Source organism: Halichoerus grypus, chromosome 2 (genome assembly GCF_964656455.1).
Source record: "Halichoerus grypus chromosome 2, mHalGry1.hap1.1, whole genome shotgun sequence".
Lineage (NCBI taxonomy): Eukaryota > Metazoa > Chordata > Mammalia > Carnivora > Phocidae > Halichoerus > Halichoerus grypus.
This window is the reverse complement of record NC_135713.1, coordinates 183,928,401-183,947,319: the sequence shown is the minus strand read 5'-3', so window position 1 is coordinate 183,947,319 and position 18,919 is coordinate 183,928,401. Positions and strand designations below refer to the sequence as shown.

Here is an 18,919-nt window from a genome sequence, read left to right as displayed (position 1 = left end):
GTCAGGGAAGTCAGGGGCACTGGGGGAGGGGGTGGCGGGCCCCAGGTTCAGGGGCTGCCCTGGCCTCGGCAAAGACGGGGGCTTGGAAGAAAGTCTGGAGAGAGCTGGGGTGCTGGGGCCCGGGATTTGGGGGGACTGGGCCTACACTCACAGGGAGGGTTCTGCTCTGAGGCCAGGAAAGGAGATTGGAGGAGTGAGGGAAACAGGGCTAAGTGATGGATGGGCTGGGGCCCGGGGCCCAGGGGAGTGGGGTGTGTGTGAGGGAGATGGAGGTGCAGGTGGAGGAGGGGAGGAGAGAGTCAGCTGCAGGTCGCAGAGCTGTTCGTGGGGAGGGCAGTGGAGCCCCCTGCAACGGGGGCGAGGTTGGGAGTGGGGACGAGGCCGGGGGCGGGGAGATGGGGAGGGTCTGGAGAGCTCCCTCTGGGGAGAGGGGGAGCCCCAGCAGCAGAGGGTGGTGAGGGAAGGTGGAGAGCTGCCCTGAGGCCCCCAGCTGGCCTTGCCTTGTCCAGAGCAACGCTCAACCATTCCTCAGCCGCGGCAGAGGCCCAGCGGCTGGGGACTTACCTGGGCTGGGGCGGGAGGGCAGCCTTGCGGTGGCCCACCATGGGCTCCAGGCTGAGAGGTGGTTCTGGCAGGGGAGGGGCAGGGGCCCCAGCTCCAGAGGTCGAAGTCGCGGGGGCTTCAGGCTGGCTGTCTCCCAGCTGAGTGAGCGCTGGGGCTGCCTTGTGTAGTCTGCCTGTGTGTTTACTTGGGGCGGCTTTGAGGAGCCTGACAGGAGATTGTGGGAAGGGGCTAAAGACACCCCTGGTTAGGGGGCACTGGGCCCCAGGGGGCATGAGGGGCTGGAAGGAGATCTCGCCCTTGCTCCGAAGAGCGAGGCCATGATCTGTATGGGGAAGCCTGTGGGCTTTCCTGGAAACCACCTGCCCCCCAGGTGTCTCCTGACTGCCCTCGGAGGAGGAGGAGGAGGAGGACGAGGAGGAGGAGGAGGAGGAGGGAAGAGGTCCCAGTGACCCTTACCCCATCGCTGTGGCCCGGCCTGGACCTCCCCTCCGGGGTGTGAGGGTGCAGCAGGCAAGACTGTCAAAAGCCGAGGTGAAGTGAACCAAGGAGTCAGAATTGGGGAGCAGAGATTTCCAGGTCAGCAGAGCTGTGGGAGCTGAGAAGAGGGGGCAGGGCTGGGGTGACCCGTACGAGCCTCTGCTCCGCGGTCGCCCGGCTCGTCCGCGCCTCTCGCCTTCCCTGTGTGCCGGAGCCAGCTCCCAGGCCTCCTGCCTGGACCACTGCAGTCTGCCCCTAATCGGTCTCCATCCCGCCGTCTCTCCATGCCATCAGCATGCTGCCAGCACTGCAGCCAGATGAATCTTAATACGCCGCTCTGCACATCTCTTCCCGAGCCCTAGAAGCCCCAGTAGCGGCATTGTGAGCAGAGGCAAGTCCAGCCCGGGTGGTGGAGCGGAGTCAAGGCCATCCTGCCTGAGCCCTGCCCACCTTGCAGCCGTGTCCCCCATGGACCCCTCCTACCCTCTGACCTGGGAGAACCACTGGATTCTTGGTCCCCGTGCATTCCTTCCTCTGCACCTCTGCTCATGCTGCCCTCCACTGGGGACGCCCTCCACGGGGCTCTTCTCCTCACTGACACTGGTCTCAGCTGGCTTTGAGCTCCTGGGGTGCTCCCGGGGTTTGCCCCCAGCGTGGTGCTTGGTGCAGCCTTGCAGGTGTTCCGTCCTGCCACGTGTGCGGTCCGCTTCTGCTGTCGGTGCCCATGGGGCTGCCTGAGCGTGCTTCTTGGCTGGGTGTTTTCATGGTCTTTAACTGCTGTGTTCTGCAGAGCAGCCTGGCCATGAGGTGATGCTACCCTGTTTAGCAGAAGAGGCCACTGGGGATCAGAGAGGTTAAGGGACCTGCCCAAGGTCACACAGGTAGAGAGTCTCAGAGTTGGCAGGCCTCCCACACTCTGGTTTAACCCCATGCTTTGATCGCCAGTGTGCTGTGCACAGTGGGCCCGTTAAGGGTTGGTCGTTGGAGGTGCGATGGGTTTCAGGGGAGTCCTGGCCCTGAGAAGTCTGGAGCAGCTTATGGGGGGCTACAGTTGCTCCAAGGTGACAGGCTGAGGGGAGGGGGAGTGTTGGGAGATGGGGCATTTACAGTTAGCATCCTCCCAGAGAAGAGCCTGGGTCCCCCGGGTGGGAGAAGCTCAGGGGTCTTGAGGTCTGTGAACAGAAGGGAGGATATGGTCCAGACCTGAGAAGGGACTTGCTGGCTGCCCGAGCGAGTCAGGGAGGGGGCTGGTGCCCAGCTGTCGGGTCTGTGTGCAGCTGCATGGGTTCTCTCTTGCGGGGGGCGGCGGTGCGCATCGTGGGAAGATGCAAGGGAAGGTGCGGGCCTTGCTCATACCTTCCTAAGCAGCTCCATCAGGTTACCACACCTCTCGGAGCCTCAGTTTACCTGGCTGTCTCGGACGCCGCGAGGAAATGAAATGCTGGGAGGGAGGGATCAGCCATTGGCGCACCCCGGGAGGGGCCTCGCAGATGTGGGCTCCCTCCCCTTTGCTGCTGCAGCAGCTGTGATCACGGCTCTGGTCCCTGGGGCAACCGTGTTGCTAAGTTGTGTCTCTGTGTCCTCTTCCTGCATTTGCAGAACATGCCCAGCCTCCAATCTAGTAACTTGGGCAGACCTGTCTCAGGGAGGAGTGCCTTTTCCCATGGATTATGAGGGGATACCGGGGCCCTGGGAGGAAATAGGCATTGCCCTTAGGTATGTGCAGGGAGAGTGTGCGGGGGGGGGGGCGCGGAGGGCAGGCTGAGGGACAGTGCCCCGTTCTCCTTTCCCCCTGCTCCTCCAGTCCCAAAGCTGCCTGGAGGGGTGAGGTAGGGGCCCCAGCCTTTGCTGTCACCCCCTCAACCAGGACTGATGATGCAGACCCTGGGGGAGCCCTGTGCTATCTTTCTGATGAGGCTCCCGGTCGGTGAGCAGGTGTCCATGAGCCAAGAGCCATCAGGAACAGACTGTTGCGACCCCCTTGGATGACATCAGGAAATGCCGGGAATACCCACCCCCCCCACATGCCCAGCGCTGGGTGTGCTTCTAAGAGTCACTGATGGAGTCAATTCGAGATACCAAAAGCTACTGTGCTTTCAGCTACTTTTTAAAAAACGTTTTATCAATTTTTATTTTTGGCCCCTTTTTTTTGAGGCATCACTTACATGTCGTAGAATTCACCCATTGTAAGTGCACCTCGGCTGTGTTTTCAAATCAACGTGTTCTTTATTCATACATCTAAGTTCATGCGAAATATAATTTTATGTACTTTGGAAAGCACATTATGAATTCAGTCCATCCGTGTGTCGGGATTCACACGCCTCTTGCTGTCACCCGGGGTGGGTGTGAATCCTGACTGCCTAGTATTATCAGGGTCAGAATGAGCTGGGATTGGGTCGCACTCCCTGGTTGTCCCTGCCCTGTGACTTTGAACCGGTCATTCACCATCTTTTGACCTTTCTGCTCACCTGTAAAGTGAAGGTGCCGGGGCCGCCGTGTGGACGGCGTGAGGTAAGACACAGGGTGAGCCTGGGAACCCACCAAACGCTGCACCCGTGCGGTCTGTGCTTATCACCTTTATCCAACCCAAGAACGGACAGCTGGGCAGGTGGCAGGGTGACGGGGAGGCAGGCTCGCTGACCATGGCTCCCTGGCAGATGGCACTTGGGAGCACAGAGCGGAGATCCACTTAGTCAGGAGGGGTCTGAGCCCTGAGCTTTATCTGCCCTGACAGTGACCCCTTCCCCACCACCTGCACTGTGCTAATGCTGGAGGGATCCAAGGTCCTACCTCTCTGTGACCCCATTCACTAGGTCAGGTGGTAGTGCCCCCGCCAGCCCCCACTTGCAGTCTGGGGAGCAAGGATTTGCTTGAGATCTGCTGGACCCATGAGCTCCTTGCCACACTGGCCCCCGCAGCTGGCTCTCAGCCCTGCCTGCTGACCCTGGTTCTGCCCTCCAGGCCTGCCTTTGGAAAGAACCCAAGCACAGGCTGAGAGCTTCTCTCCTGAGTAGCTATTGACCCCCAAACACTCCTCACCTGCCAGTCAGAAGGCCCTTCCTTCCAGGTCTCCCCACCTCCTACCCAGGCTGGCCACACAAAGTCACCATTAGGATACATTTGGTGGTGCCCAGGCCTGGCTCCATGCTTGGGTGACCTCCCTGGGCCACCCACCAGGTGAGGCAGCTGGGTAAACAGGGGGGAGGTGGCTGATGGACTAAGGGCTTCATCTGCTTATTTACTTTAACTCAAACTTCTTGAGCTGCTTTGAAGCTTGGGCTTTTGGGGGATGGAGACACCCCATTAGGTAGGCAGTGGGCTCCACTGAGCCAACCATGTGTCCGCCTGCATCTCCAGCCCTCAGCCCAGCCCTGCCCCTCTCTCTGTCCCCAGACATGGCTCATTCCTTGTGCTCTGCCCTGTGATGCCTTCTGCGCCCTTCTCCCTGGAGAGACCCCACTTACCCTTCAGAGTCCATTTCAAGTGCGGCCTCCTGACTAAGGCTTTCCCAGTGTGTTCCTCCCTCATGGTCTCTCCCTTAGACTCTTGGATTTACTGTCTGGATCATTTATTTTGGCATCTAAGTATCTAAGGCCTCTTGTGTTATTCAGCTATTTTGTGTACAACCTGTTTCCAGCGAGACTCTGGGCTCCTGGGAGGCAGGAAGCATAGTGGGCATGTGTTTGTAGCTCCTTTAACATCTGATGCATTGCTGGGCATACAGTAGACACTTAATATTGACAGAAGGAAGGTGGGGAGGTGACTAGTGAGCTGGAATAGCACCAGTTTGTCAATTCTTTTCTTCTTCTTTTTTTTTTTAAGATTTTATTTATTTGAGAGAGAGAGTGAGCGAGAGAGACAGAGCACAAGCCAGGGGGAGAGGCAGAGGGAGAAGCAGACTCCCCACTGAGCAGAGAGCCCGACACAGGGCTCGATCCCAGGCCCCTGGGATCATGACCCGAGCTGAAGGCAGACGCTCAACCAACTGAGCCGCCCAGGTGCCCCAAGTTTGTCATTTCTGATGACCTCTCTAGGATGTGTCCTTGGTCCTATTCTCAGCCCCTGGGCAGAAGCATAGAAGTAATTACCATGGGTGTTTTACATCTGGCCAGAGAGGCTGAGAATCGTGCTGCAGGTCACCCCGTGAGTTGACGGGGATTAGGCTGGGAATTCACCCAGGTGTCCCAGCCTCAGGTAGCTGCTCCAGGTGCCGCCTTGTCCGTGACAACCCTTCTAGGAGTCTCCCTTCTGCCCCTCAGCGTGTTTGCACGCCCGTGCGTGTGCCTGCTTGTTCGTGTGATTGTGAGTGCACGTGTGTTTGTATGTGCAGTGTGTGGGGGTGTGCAGTGCGTGCATGTGTCTGGAAGGAAGCAGCCGTAGCCGACAGTTGTCCAGGAGAAGGCTGCCAAGTCCACGGAGTAATCGTGGAGCACGTGTGCCTTTGCGTGTGGTTGTGTGTCTGGGGACGCGGGTGGGGCCTTGACAATCAGCCTCTGACACGGGTCAGCGTTGCTGGGCTGCCGGCCACGGCCTGCCGAACTGACACGGCAGCACAGGACGAGGTGGGTCTCGGGGGTCCTCGCGGGAGGTGGGCAGGACCTACCGTTCAGTCTTCCCGCCAGTCTGTGGCCCCGGGGATCTGAGACCCAGAGCTGGGATTTGGTGTGGCGGCTTCCCCTGAGTGCATTTCTTCATGGACCCTTCGGGGGAGGGTCCTTCTCCGATGCCTGAGCATCCCCCACCACCATGCCCCCCGCCCCACCCGCCCACTCAGCCCCAGCTTGCCAGTCCTGCTGCTCGTCTCCCCGTGGCCCTCTGCTAGGGAGGACAGGGATGAAGGTCTCGGGGATGAGCCTGGGCTGCTTCCTCCCCTGCCCCGCCCTCCAGCCCGAGGAGCTGACCAACGCTCTGGAAATCAGCAACATCGTCTTCACCAGCCTCTTTGCCCTGGAGATGCTGCTGAAGCTGCTGGTGTACGGGCCCTTTGGCTACATCAAGAACCCCTACAACATCTTTGATGGTGTCATTGTTGTCATCAGGTATGACTGCCCCTCCACCACCTCTCACCTGGAGGAATGCCCGTGGGGCGGCTGGGGCGAGAAGTCACGCAACCTGTGCCTCTGGGGTGGAGGGGTCTGGAGTCAGGCCCCCCCGGCCCCCAGGCCCTGCCGCTCCCCCCGCCCCCCCAGTGGAGGGTGATCCTCTCCAGCCTCTCTCGGCCCTACCTTGCTCAGGCCGAATTTGGCCTCGCGTCTCCTTTGGCCGGACCCCTGTGCAGCCTCCTCTCTCCTCTCTCTACTTCTTGCCCTTGACCCCATGCAGGCCCGGGGTGAGTGAGGACTGGGGAGTTGGCTTTGCTGAGGAGTTGAAGGAGGTGTGAGGCCCAGCCTGCTGTCCCTGCTTGCAAAGTGCTTGGAAACCATCTCAGACACCCGCAACTTGCTTTAGGGTTTCCAAGACCCTGGGAAAGTGCTCCGTCCCCCTAGGCCTGGGGCCAGGAGAGCTGCTTTATTGCTTTCTGGAATTGGCTTTAGATTTCATTAGACAAGAACAAAGCAAATATTCCATAACTGGATGCCGTTGCATTGGCCGGAATTTGGGAGAGAGTTCTCTGCTGCCAGGGTGTGATCTCGGGCCTGGAGGGGTGGAGAGGGCTGGAGCTGTCACCTCCATCCATCTCAGGGGCTCCTCTCTGCAGGCCCAGGGGCCCCCCTGGGCCCCACTTCCTCATGCCGTGCGGGCTTGTCCAGGCCCTCAGATGCTGCCAGGCCCTCTCGAAGGGAGGGGCAGGGGAGGGAGAGCACGCAGGGGCTCAGGCTCCCTGCCCTCCTTGCAGCGTGTGGGAGATCGTGGGCCAGCAGGGGGGTGGCCTGTCGGTGCTGCGGACCTTCCGCCTGATGCGGGTGCTGAAGCTGGTGCGCTTCCTGCCGGCACTGCAGCGACAGCTCGTGGTGCTCATGAAGACCATGGATAACGTGGCCACCTTCTGCATGCTGCTCATGCTCTTCATCTTCATCTTCAGGTGAGGGCAGGTGCGGCATCCGTGCCGGCTGGGAGGAGGGCCTGAGGGGCAGGGGGTGCTGCTGCCCTGACCCCCATCTTGTGGCTCCTGTGTCTTCAGCATCCTGGGCATGCATCTCTTTGGCTGCAAATTTGCATCGGAGCGGGACGGGGACACGCTGCCGGACCGGAAGAATTTTGACTCCCTGCTCTGGGCCATCGTCACCGTCTTTCAGGTGCCAGGGTAACCAGGCAGGGGTGGACGGGGGTGGGGGAGGTGCCCCCTGGCGAAGGCGCTGACCCCCAGCCTCGGCCCGCAGATCCTGACCCAGGAGGACTGGAACAAGGTGCTCTACAACGGAATGGCCTCCACGTCATCCTGGGCTGCTCTTTATTTCATTGCCCTCATGACCTTTGGCAACTACGTGCTCTTCAATCTGCTCGTCGCCATTCTGGTGGAGGGCTTCCAGGCGGAGGTAACCCCCTGCCTGCAGCCGTGTGCTGTGGTGGCCTGGGAGGTCTCGCAAAAAGTGCCCATCGGGCTGGCGTTGGGGTGGGGGTGGGGGGCTAGGGCAGAAGGCTCCAGGTCTCAGGCAGCCCCTCAGCCCTGGGGAGACAGGGTAGTTGTGGGGGATCCCTGGGGCCAAGGTTAGCTGCTGAGCGGGCTTCAGCATCGAAGTTGGCTAGACCCTCCCCAGGGAGCTGGAGAAGTTGGCAGAAGGTGCAGCTGGATCCTGAGCACAGGTGCTCTCGGGGACATCCGGAGGGGACCCATCGGAGCCGAGGGGTGGGGGAAGCATGTGTGCAAGTCATCTGAGCTCCAGCTGAGCTGATGAAGATGCCACCAGGGCCCGGGCAGGGCTAAGCTGCCCAGGGTGAGAAATGAGCCCAATTAGCTGCCGGCATGGCAGAGATGAGCGTCCTATTTCCAGCCCAGGCTCCATCACCTTCGTCACAGGCAGCGTCATCAATTAATATTGATTTGCATTGATCCTGCCCTCACTGTGCCAGGGCTCAGCCTCTGCCTGAAGGGCGGCATGCCGCTCCTCTCTCTCTGCTCTGCCCCTCTCCCCCGAGCTCCGGGCCGGCCCGGCCTCCGGGCATCATTCACGGGCAGGTTGACCCAACCTAGAAATGCTCCAGGTTGGGCGTAGAGAAGCTCTTGGTCCAGTTCTCTCCGGATGACCCGGATGGAAACTCCCGCTGCGGCCTGGTCTATAAATACTCGGCACACGGTGGAAAAACAAAAATCTATTTTCCGACTCTTTCCCAGCTTTGCGAGGGAGGGCCGTTCCCCGTAGGCCGGCTGGGCTAGTGGGGTGCGGGGGCATCCGTCCCACAGCGGCCTTCGCCTGCTGCCAGCCGTGCAAATTCGGTAGTGATCCATGATGGCATTTCCTCCCACGGGCTGGCCGCGAGGGCAGCTGGTGGTGGAAGTGCGCCCTGCCTTTGGGGATGGCGGGACCTCTGGTGCGGGGAGGCACAAGGCACTTATTTGGGGGTTCCATGGGCCTGAAAAGTTAAGGGGTGCCACTGTGCTCCCATGGGAGCCAGGATCCCCGTGGATACCCACCACTCTGTTACTGCTCTCAGCCTCTGGGAAGAGATGCTGAGTGGGGATGGGGGTCCTGCAGCCCCTTCCCAACCACCGTTCCCGACGGCTAAGATGTCCTCAGAAAAATTCCTGAGGAACTGCACGGATGGAAAGGGAAAACACCCCGAGCCTGTCCCTCTCCCCTCAGCTGGCCTGGAGGTGCCCCGTGCAGACAGCCCCCTCCCCGCCGCCGCCCCTCTCAGAAAACACCTGGCTAAATGGAGAGCTGCGGAGCCGGCCTGGTTGCTAGGCAGCAGCGAAGTGGGCTGCTGGGAACAAGGCAGGTCACTCTGGCCCTGCTGGGGGCCGTGGCTGCCCCAGCCTGAGCGGGGCGGGGTAGGGCCGGGGGCCGCAGCCTCCTCAACCCGCAGAGCATAGGTGCCTGTAGGGGAGGGTCCCACTCAGGGCTTGGCGCTTCAGGTCTGGGGTGGGATGGAGAAAGGAGGCCCGGATCAACCCCCCTCAGGGGGTGGGGGTGGGGGAGGCAGGGCATGGCCCTGGAGTGCCCACGGGAGGGGCTGCACCAGCTGCCCGCTGTCCTGCCTGTGGTGGGCCAACACCTGGGTGAGGGAGGGGAGGGTCAGTCACTCAATGCCGGTGACCTGGATGCTTCCAGAAGCACCTGCCCTCTCGGGTACGAGTTTCAGGGGGTTGTGCATGTCGCTTTGAGGGAGCCCCGCGATCTGGCAGGAGACGCTGCTTTTTGCTATTGTGATGGCCGGCTTTCTCACAAACGAGGCAACCCACCTCGGTAGAGGAAGCGGCCGCCCCCGTTTTGTGGGGCATCACTAGCAGGAGGGCTCAAGGGTAGCCCCTGGCTGGCCTTGCCACCCTGCCAAGAGGTAAGAGGGAGGAGCCCCAGGGGGCTGGGCTGGCTCAGTTTTGATTGCCCGACTTGCAGGGGGCAGCGCCCTGAATCCCTGTATATTTATCATCCACACACTTAATTAAATGAACAGGCGTCAGGCCCTGTGTGAGGCCATTAATTGATATTAAACAACATCATAGCTGTCATCCCAGTGTTACTTGTCACATCCCATCCCAGTGGGAGCAGCTGGACCCGGTCTGATTTGGAGGGATGCAGGCTGAGCGTGGGGGAGTGGGGAGGCCTGTTCCAGCTCCCAGCCTTCAGCCTCCTGCCAGCCTCGGGCTCCATCCCCTCCTCCTTCCCACCCTCCCTGCCCATTCCCCAAGCCCCCTGCCAGTGCGGGGCCAGTAAGAGGTGAGCTGGAGACTCAGGTGCGAGGCCCAGATGTACCTCTCACTCTCTGCATGCCTTGGGACGGTTGTCTTAGCTTCTCCAAACCTCAGGTGCCTCCTCTAAGATGACATTGGTGGTACTTCCTTCCCACCTTGCGAGAGGCAAGCTGGTATTCATAAGGCAGTTTCGGGAGGGCTGGCACCCCAGTGAACCGTAGCTGTCACTATTAGGATTAACCGGGGGGAGGGCTCGGTCTCCCTTCCCCGCCCTTTTCCCCATTTTCGTGGCCTCTGCCCTCACCCTTCAGATTCATTCTGGCCCGAGGGCCTGTGGCTGAATTCTGGAAGGCCGTTCTGTCCCCTCTCTCCTCCTCCCCTACCCCCGGTGTCTCGTCCCCCTCCCACCCCTGCCTGGTTTGCACCATCCTTTTCTTCATCCTCTTTCGACACTGCTGATGTCTGAAAGCCCGAGCGCCTGTGACCAGCGCCCGTCCCCTGCCTCCCCGTCTCCCTGTAGGAAATCAGCAAACGGGAAGATGCGAGTGGACAGTTAAGCTGTATTCAGCTGCCTGTCGACTCCCAGGGGGTAGGTACGCGATCATGAGTCGGCATGCCGCCCTCCCCGTGCCCTGTGCGCCCCCCACTCTGCCTCCGCGTCTCTGTGCTCGTGTTCACGCTCAGCTGCTGTGCAACTCTAGTAGTCGTGCTGGTCACTGGTGTCGTGAGGTTTGCTTCGATTTCAAGTCCCTTCCCTCCCCTGCCGAGGACATCGAGAGGAGGAGCCTCCTTGCCTCTGCCCCCATCCACCGGCAAAGGGCATCGTTCCCGTCCCCCGCCGGACCGGTGGAGGGGCGGGAGAAGGAAGGGACTTAGAATCCTCTGTGTGCACGTGTCGGGGACACCGCGTGTGCGTGAGACGCTGAGGTCCCTGAGGAGTCCGAGTCGTCGGGCCTCCGTGGACTCGGGATCCGTGGCCGCAGACCGTGTTCCCCCATCTCTCTCCCCTCCCCCTTGCCCCGAGCCCCTATTGGAGACCCCACAAGCTGCCTCAGCTCAGGACAAGTGTTTGGGAGGATGTGAGGGTGGAGGTACCGGAAGGTACCAGAATTTTGAATCCACTTCCACGTCTCTGGCCCCCTGGCCTCCTGGGAGGGCCAGCAGGTATTCGGGGACACGCTCCTCCTCTGGCCCCCACACCCAGCCTGTGCTCGGCCGTTTCCTGCTCTGGCGCTGGAATAGAGGGCCGGAGCCAGGATCCCCGCGGGACCCTACCGTGCTGTGCATCCCGAGCAGCCCCCTGGAGTTCCCGCTCGATAATTAAAGGCCTCGTTAGGGATGTAAACTGAGTTAATGAAAATGATCCCCTGAGATGCCAATTACACAATATTTATGTCCTTATCAAAAGTAGCAGTCAAGTATTTCTTAATAACTTCTTAAGGAGAAGTGTGTAATTACTGGGGAACCTACTGACCTGCTAAGAAGGAAAAACTGCCCCAGAGACGGGGACAGAGGTACAAATGGGGCCAGGGGAAGGGGCGGGGTCTGGGGGGAGACCAGGGCACGAAGCAGCGGGCCCACAGTGACCTCCTTGGGCTGAGCTGCTCTGTCTGGGGTCTTTTAATTGCCTCCTGGGGTCCTCAGGTCTGAGGCCCAGGGGAGGGCAGCCTTGGAAGGAAAGCAGAGGGCACAAATTGGAATTTAGGCTCTAGTGACCCTTTCACTTAGGTCCCCAGCTCCCTCTGGCCTCTGCCACCCCCCTGCCCGGCTCACTCTCCCTTCTCCTCTCAGCCCCTCCTGGAGCCAGTTCCAGCCTGGCTGGTTGTGTTGTGGGCTATGGGGTGAGCCGTGGCCTTCTCAGAGGTGTGGCTGGTGGGAGGCAGAGGTGTCGGGGGCCCTGGGGAGCTCTGGGCCCCACGCCTGCGTGGTCTGGCCTGCGTCAGTGCATGCCTCGTGCCGTGGTTGCTGGTTCCTGTAGCCTGTATGTGGTGTGTGTGTGTGGAGACAGGGAGACCTCAGTCCATCCCACTAACCCCTGCCCGGCTGGGACCCTAATGTCCTGCTGCTCCCCCACCTAGGGAGATGCCACCAAGTCCGAATCGGAGCCCGATTTCTTCTCACCCAGCCTGGATGGCAATGGGGACAGGAAGAAGCCCATGGCCTGTGAGTATCTACCCCGCGGGTGCTGCCCCTGGCCCTGGGCCAGCCTTGAGTGGACTCAGGGTCTCTCCCTTTCTCCCTCAGCAGTGGTGTCCCTGGGGGAGCACCCGGAGCTGCGGAGGAACCTGCTGCCGCCTCTTATCATCCACACGGCCGCCACACCCATGTCGCTCCCCAAGAGTTCCAGCACCGGCCTGGCTGAAGTGGCGGGCCCCGCCTCCCGCCGCACCAGCAGCAGCGGGTCTGCTGAGCCAGGGGCGGCCCATGAGATGAAGTCACCGGTATGGGGTGCATGTGGGTGCCGGATGGTGGGAGATGCGCAGATGTCAGGAGGGAAAAGAGGAGGGAAGTGGACAGGCCCAAGGGGACAGCCTCTGAGCCATAGGCCTGACAAGCCCCAGGGAAGTCAGTAGGTCTAGTAATGCAGGCAGACGTAGAGCTCTGGACTCGGGGGGCAGAAGAGCCGTGTTCTAATCCTATTCTTTGGTCCCTTAACTCGGCGACCTTGTGTGAAGCTCAACCTCTGAGTTGCATTTTGGAAGAGGGGGCAGTCCTTACCTTCTTAATACTTCATCATAAGCACAGCAAACCCCATGCAGTTAGTAATTCTGGACGAGGCTCTGTTCTAGATACTGCTCATAAATATTCTAAATGCATTGAATCCTCATTGCAACCCTATGACGTAGGTATCATTATTATCCCCATTTTAGAGATGGGGATCTGAGTCTCAGATTGCCAAACTGATTTGTGGGAAGCTCTGCAGTGAGCAGGTGACTGAGCCAGCACTTTAATCCAGGAGCCAACGTCAGGGCCCATGCTCCTGCCATCTTTTTATACTGCCAGTCAACTGAACGAAGAATAGGTCCTAGTGTCATATCTCATACACAGACGAGGAACTGAGGCACAGAGAGGTTTAGTAACTTGCCAAGGTCACACAGCTGGTTGGAGTAAAAAATCGGAACCCAGGCGTCTGGTCCAGGGCTCCTGCTCACACCTCTATACCCGATGTGATGCTGGGGAGGCTCACAGGAGACAGCATGCATGGGAGGGGGGTGCGGGGCTGGGAGGTCTTGGTGGCGACCACCCTCTTCTTGGCTCCCCCACCCCCCAGCCGAGCACCCGCAGCTCTCCACACAGCCCCTGGAGTGCAGCGAGCAGCTGGGCCAGCAGGCGCTCCAGCCGGAACAGCCTGGGCCATGCCCCCAGCCTGAAGCGGAGGAGCCCGAGCGGGGAGCGGCGGTCCCTGTTGTCGGGCGAGGGCCGAGAGAGCCAGGACGAGGAGGAGAGCTCTGAAGAGGAGAGGGCCAGCCCGGCGGGCAGCAACCGGCGCCGCGGGGGCTCCCTGGAGCGGGAGGCCAAGAACTCCTTTGACCTGCCGGACACGCTGCGGGTGCCCGCGCTGCACCGCACGGCCAGTGGCCGCAGCTCAGCCTCCGAGCACCAGGACTGCAATGGCAAGTCGGCCTCGGGGCGCCTGGCCCGGGCCCTGCGGCCCGACGACCCCCCACTGGATGGGGACGATGGCGATGACGAGGGCAACCTGGTGAGGCCCCTGTGGGCACAGTGAGCTCTCACCCCTGACCTTGAACCGAGGGGAACTGTGCCCGACCTGGCGCCGGGCTGGACAAGCCCCTCCCGGCTCTGTGGCATTCAGGGAGTTACCATCACGCCCCATCACGCCCCAGGGGATCTCAAGGGGTGCCGACCCTGAAGCTGAGCTCCAAACTGCCCCTTTCCTCCCGATGCCCGCCCCACCGAGCTGCAGATCCTCGTCACCCGTGGGGCTGCGGCGCTGCGGTCCTTGGTGGATATGAATGGTTTTGGGCAGATGTGTATGAATCTTTCATGGCCCTCCCCCTGTGACTCAGAAATACCCATCACTCATCTCTCCAAACTGATGCCCTCCCCATCCCCCTCTCTCATCTGGACCTCATCGCAAGCCTTGACTTCACACCCGCCCTTACCCATTCACCCCTCCCCCGGGCCCCTCACCACCACCTTTAACCCTGGGGATGGGGCACAGGGACCCAGGGCCTCAGGGTTAGCACGTGAGGAGAAGGGGCTAGTGTCTCCTGGTCCCAGGTGTGTCTTTGAACAGACAGCTGTGATGGGGACAATGTTTGATAATTGATACGGCTTCCAAGCCCAGTGGGGAGGGAAACAGGGAGGGCATGTGGGGCCGGGCTGGAGGCAGAGAGCCTGGGAGAGGGGGTGCAAGGGAGGAGGGAGGAGATGAGCGATGCTCAGGGGACGAGAAGGGGCTAACAGGGAGATGGGGGTCTTAGGAATAAAGGAAGAGAAGCACGGCAGAGGGCTGAGCCAAGTGGGAGAGGCTAGACAGGGTGTGAGGGCCATGGAGTTGCTGATGAAGAGCAGGGTGGGCTCGGGGGATTTGGGGGCCCGGGCCTGCACACGAGTCCTGTGATCCTTCTACAGAGCAGAGGGGAGCGGATGAGAGCGTGGGTCCGAGCCCGGCTGCCGGCCTGCTGCCGCGAGCGAGACTCCTGGTCCGCATACATCTTCCCTCCTCAGTCAAGGTGAGCAGGAGGTCCCTGACCTCTCCTCCTGGGGAATGACCCCGTGACACCATCCCAGGGAGGCTAGAAGTGTCCCCTGGCCTAGGGGCAAGTGAGGGAGGGGCCCCGGGCTGGGAGAGCCCAGGAGGGGGGCGGGGGCTGCCGAGCAAGGCCTCTCACTGCTGCCTTGCTCGCCTCCTGCCCAGCATTTGCCTGTCTTCCAGCAGGTTCCGCCTCCTATGTCACCGAATCATCACCCACAAGATGTTCGACCATGTGGTCCTTGTCATCATCTTCCTCAACTGCATCACCATCGCCATGGAGCGTCCCAAGATCGACCCCCACAGTGCTGTGAGTCACCAAAGACTAAGCTCGGTGGCTGTTTGAGTGCCAGCCGCCTCCTGGGTTAGCGCCCACGGAGCCAGCGAGGCGGGCGGGGAGGCCCAGAGCGACACGGAGGGAGGGAACCAGGAGTCTCCTTTAGGCCTCCCTGGCACCTGGCACCCGGGGCTGCCTGCCGTGTCCCTCTCCCGCCCCTGCCTCCACTTCCCTTCTGTGATACAGCAGCCAAGCTGGGGGTGCGGGGGGGGCCTGCTCCTTACCGGGGAGCCCCGGTGCATCCCAGCTATTAGTAGACAGCGCGTGCTCGGGAGCCAGAGACCTGTGGGGCCCCGGTGGGAGTCGGCGAGTGTTGGGGTGATGCGAACAGCAGGAGAGGCCCCGGCTGGGCTGAGTGGTCTTGCTTCCCCTCCTCCCTACAGAAGGTCTGGGTTTCGCCCGTGACCTCTGCCCTGATGGGGGAAGACGTCCTGCCCAGCCTACCCCATGGGCAATGTAGAGTGGGGGAGAGGGAGATGCCCTTCGATCCTCTTGGTCCTGCCAGGTCACAAGTAGGTTTTGAGGCACGTTAGTGGGGACATTCGTCACTTCTGCTTGGCTGTGAACCTGTTAGTCCTCCTCAGAAGGAGAGGAAGGGCCAGAGGCCTGAGTATCTGGACATATGCCCAGGGACCCAACCTCTTCAGGACGGGCCCAGCTGGTTCCGGAAGCTGTCTCTCCCCAGCAGGGCATCATAGGCCCCTACCCCCAGACAGTGTTTGCCCCTCACGGCATCTTGCCCCACTCGCTCAGAGTGGCCCCCCACCCCTCCTCACTGCTCCCCCACACTGCCATTCAGATTTCAGCACTCCTGGGCTCCTAGTCTCCGTTGTGGTGAGCTCTAGCAGGGCCAGGGTGGGGACAGAGGGACCCTTTTGAATGGAGGGCCGGGCTGGGAATAGGTGCGTGAGGGGACCCCCACCCCTGGGGCTTGTGTGGGCTGGAGCAAGGGCGGCTGGTCACATAGCTCCTGTGTCCGCCACCTGCCCAAGGCCTTGCTGCACGGCCCTCTGCCTCCGTCACCATATCTCAGCCCCCCTCTTGCCCTCCGCGCCTCTACCTCTCACTCTGTCCTGTGCCCGCTTCTCTCATTCCCTTCCTCTGTTTCTCTCTCTGACACTCACGCTCTGCCTACTGCCTCTCCAGACCTCCCCAGCCCTCTCCCTGCCACCCAGGGATGGACTCCGCCTACAGATATCAGGGGACCAGGTCACCTGCTTTCCCGCCCTGCCCCCACCCATGCCCCCATAAATGTGGTGCCAGGGGACACACAGGCTATAGTCAGGCTCCTTGCTTGCCCTGTGGCTCCATTTCTGGGCCACACAGAGGGAAAGCAGGTACGGGGAGAAGGGCGGAGAGTAGGATGAGGGGGGTCAGAGGTCAAGGTAAACCCTGCTCCAGTTTGGAGGGTCTCTGAGATATGGGGCTCAGATGACAGCACTGTTGGGGGGAACGTTTCTCCTTCCAGGCCATTCGGGGGGCGGGAGGCAGTGCTGTTCAGACTGTCCACAGAGCTGCAAGTGAGTCAGGGGGCCTGGTGCTTGCTGTGTGTGTGCGCGTGTGTGAGAGAGAGAGGGAGAGGGAGAGGTCTGGGGAGAAGAGGTTGTCTGCCTTGTTGGGGAAGGTGGGGGCCGTTTTCCTGAGTCAAATGTTGGAGGCAATTCCTGGCTTCTGTATGCAGAGCAGCCCTGGCCCACGAAGGGGGGTCCTAGTGGGCGAGACCTGCTTGCTGTCTCTTGCAGGAACGCATCTTCCTGACCCTCTCCAATTACATCTTTACTGCAGTCTTTCTGGCAGAGATGACCGTGAAGGTGATGGGGGGTCGGTGTTGCTTTGGGGCTCCCTGGTTCCTGGCATGGGCGGGGGGGCAAGGGGTTGGAGAGATTGACCACAGTCGGAGGACGGGGCTGGGGACCGCAGGGAGGCGGCGGCGACAGTGATGCAGCGGGCGTCCCCAGGTGGTAGCGCTGGGCTGGTGCTTCGGGGAGCAGGCGTACCTGCGTAGCAGCTGGAACATTCTCGACGGGCTGCTGGTGCTCATCTCCATCATCGACATCCTGGTGTCCATGGTCTCCGACAGCGGCACCAAGATCCTGGGCATGTTGAGGGTGCTGCGGCTACTGCGGACACTGCGCCCACTCAGGTGTGCCCCCAGCCCGGCGCCCCCCTCAGGGACAGCACCAACAACCCCGCAGGGGAACGAGAGCCCCACGAGCCCCTGCTTCCCGCCTGTGACCCCCACAGGGAGCCCTGGCATCGCTTGGCTTGAACCATGGCCCTAGGAGTTTCCCTCCTTGAGCACGCCCCCAGCGTGACCCTCCCCACAGGACAGACGGCTCAGGGCTAGCGTGCCCCTGACCTTGGACAGGCCCCGATGTAAGAGGTCACAGGCAGGGCCTTCATATCCTCCAGCTGAAGGTCTCCCTTGGGTGGCACCATTGGGGGTGACCGTCCTCCCTGGTGAAGTAACAGACTCCTTTCCCCGCCTTCACACACCTCTCAGGGACCACCCACCAGCTGACCCTGCTAGCAGGGAATCTGCTCTCTCAGGAGACCCTCCCACCATCACTCTCCACCCACCCCCCACTCCCATGTCAGAACTTTCCACGAATGGAGACAATACTGACTGACCCACCCCCTCCCCCTCCTTGCCTGCACCCTCCATGCCCCCTGCAAGTCGGTCTCCCTGTCCCCACGACACACTGCGTCCCTGGGTCCCGCCTCCCTTGAGTTGAGTCCCCACCCCAGCCCCATCAGGTCATACATTGACATCTGGGAGTAGAGGGGGAACATGGGGAGGTGGGGGTGTCTGCATCCCATTTGGAGAGATTGGGGGTGGGAGTCCCCATGGCAGGGATCCCGTGCAAAGAGAAGTGCTCTGCACGTGGAGCCCAGAAGGCCAGAGTCCAGGATGGGGACCAGTGAGCCCAGATCAGTGGGGGAGGGGGGACAGCAGGGCAAGGGACAAGGGAGCTTCCGAGCTGAGGGAACCCCTCTTATTCCCCTCTGTCCCTCCCCAGGGTCATTAGCCGGGCCCAGGGGCTGAAGCTGGTAGTGGAAACGCTGATGTCCTCGCTGAAACCCATCGGCAACATCGTGGTCATCTGTTGTGCCTTCTTCATCATTTTTGGCATCCTGGGGGTGCAGGTTTGTGGGGGATCTGGGGGCCAGGGGGCGGTGGAAACCCGAGGTGTGGCCTTCCTCTTGGGCCTTGGATGTGGAGGCTCGAGCTGCTGCTGCTGTCTTTATTCCAGAAAGGAATAAACAGGGACCCTTCCCTCGAGGCCCTAGGCCTCAAGCGCCTTTGCCTCCGGGGCGTTTTGCAGAAAACTAGGAGCCTAGAAGAGGTCCCTGAAGGGGACGAGGGCCTCAGAGAGGCCGCTGACCTAGGGCAGCTGCAGACTGCTTTTGCTGCCCCCCTCCCACACTGCACTCTGGAGAACAGACGCTGCCCTGGCCCCGGTCTGCTCCGGGGTCCCCACCCCTCCCCCCTGCTTGAGCGGAGCGGGCTGCAGGCCAGGCCTGGGGATCCAGGGCCCAGACAGCTGGGCCAGGTTAGCGGCGAGCTGGCAGGCAGGAGGGTGCAGACCCCAGACGAGGCAGGAAGTGGGGGCTGCTGGGGAAACTGGGCCTCTGGCCCGGGGAGGAAACTGGCTTCGGAGGAGAAAAAGATCAGGAGCCGCCTGCAGGAGTCAGCAGGCGCCCCCAGGAGCCGGGGAGCCCCTCCACCCCAGCCTTCCAGAACCCCCTGGCTCCAGCTGTTTCGGCTTCAGGGTAGACAGCCAACTGTCTGGGCGGCGGCGGCGGCGGGGGAGCTCCCGGGTGGCTACTGCCCCTCCCGTTCCCGTCCTTTGGCTTCCCAGAGTGTCCTCTTTGCCCTGGGGAGAGGGCTGTCCCTGGTTTCCTAGAATTCTCTAGCCCCAGGGACCAGGCTGGTGTACATTTGCCAACGCTGTGTGGTGCCTCTTGGCACACCCAGCGCCCCTTCCGCCTCCTTCATTCCAGCCGGCTTGGATGAGCAGAGGGAACCACT

General features: G+C 61.4%; 1 protein-coding gene across 20 annotated transcripts in view; it reads left to right on the top strand.

Annotated features, from left to right (window-relative positions):
- The window catches only part of CACNA1G (calcium voltage-gated channel subunit alpha1 G), a 61,633-nt gene that overhangs the window by 22,823 nt on the left and 19,891 nt on the right, over positions 1-18,919 (top strand). For 8 of the 20 annotated variants that reach the window (XM_036076268.2, XM_036076266.2, XM_036076295.2 and 5 more), the window contains exons 10-22: positions 5,929-6,080; positions 6,878-7,063; positions 7,163-7,277; positions 7,362-7,517; positions 10,353-10,421; positions 11,911-11,995; positions 12,077-12,273; positions 13,104-13,535; positions 14,429-14,529; positions 14,736-14,859; positions 16,629-16,697; positions 16,845-17,029; positions 17,907-18,033. In XM_036076268.2, coding sequence (XP_035932161.2) covers positions 5,929-6,080; positions 6,878-7,063; positions 7,163-7,277; positions 7,362-7,517; positions 10,353-10,421; positions 11,911-11,995; positions 12,077-12,273; positions 13,104-13,535; positions 14,429-14,529; positions 14,736-14,859; positions 16,629-16,697; positions 16,845-17,029; positions 17,907-18,033 — 1,998 coding nt within the window. The remainder of the gene's footprint in view (positions 1-5,928; positions 6,081-6,877; positions 7,064-7,162; positions 7,278-7,361; positions 7,518-10,352; positions 10,422-11,910; positions 11,996-12,076; positions 12,274-13,103; positions 13,536-14,428; positions 14,530-14,735; positions 14,860-16,628; positions 16,698-16,844; positions 17,030-17,906; positions 18,034-18,919) is intronic. The other 12 variants (XM_036076296.2, XM_036076291.2, XM_036076269.2 and 9 more) reach the window with 2 other exon arrangements.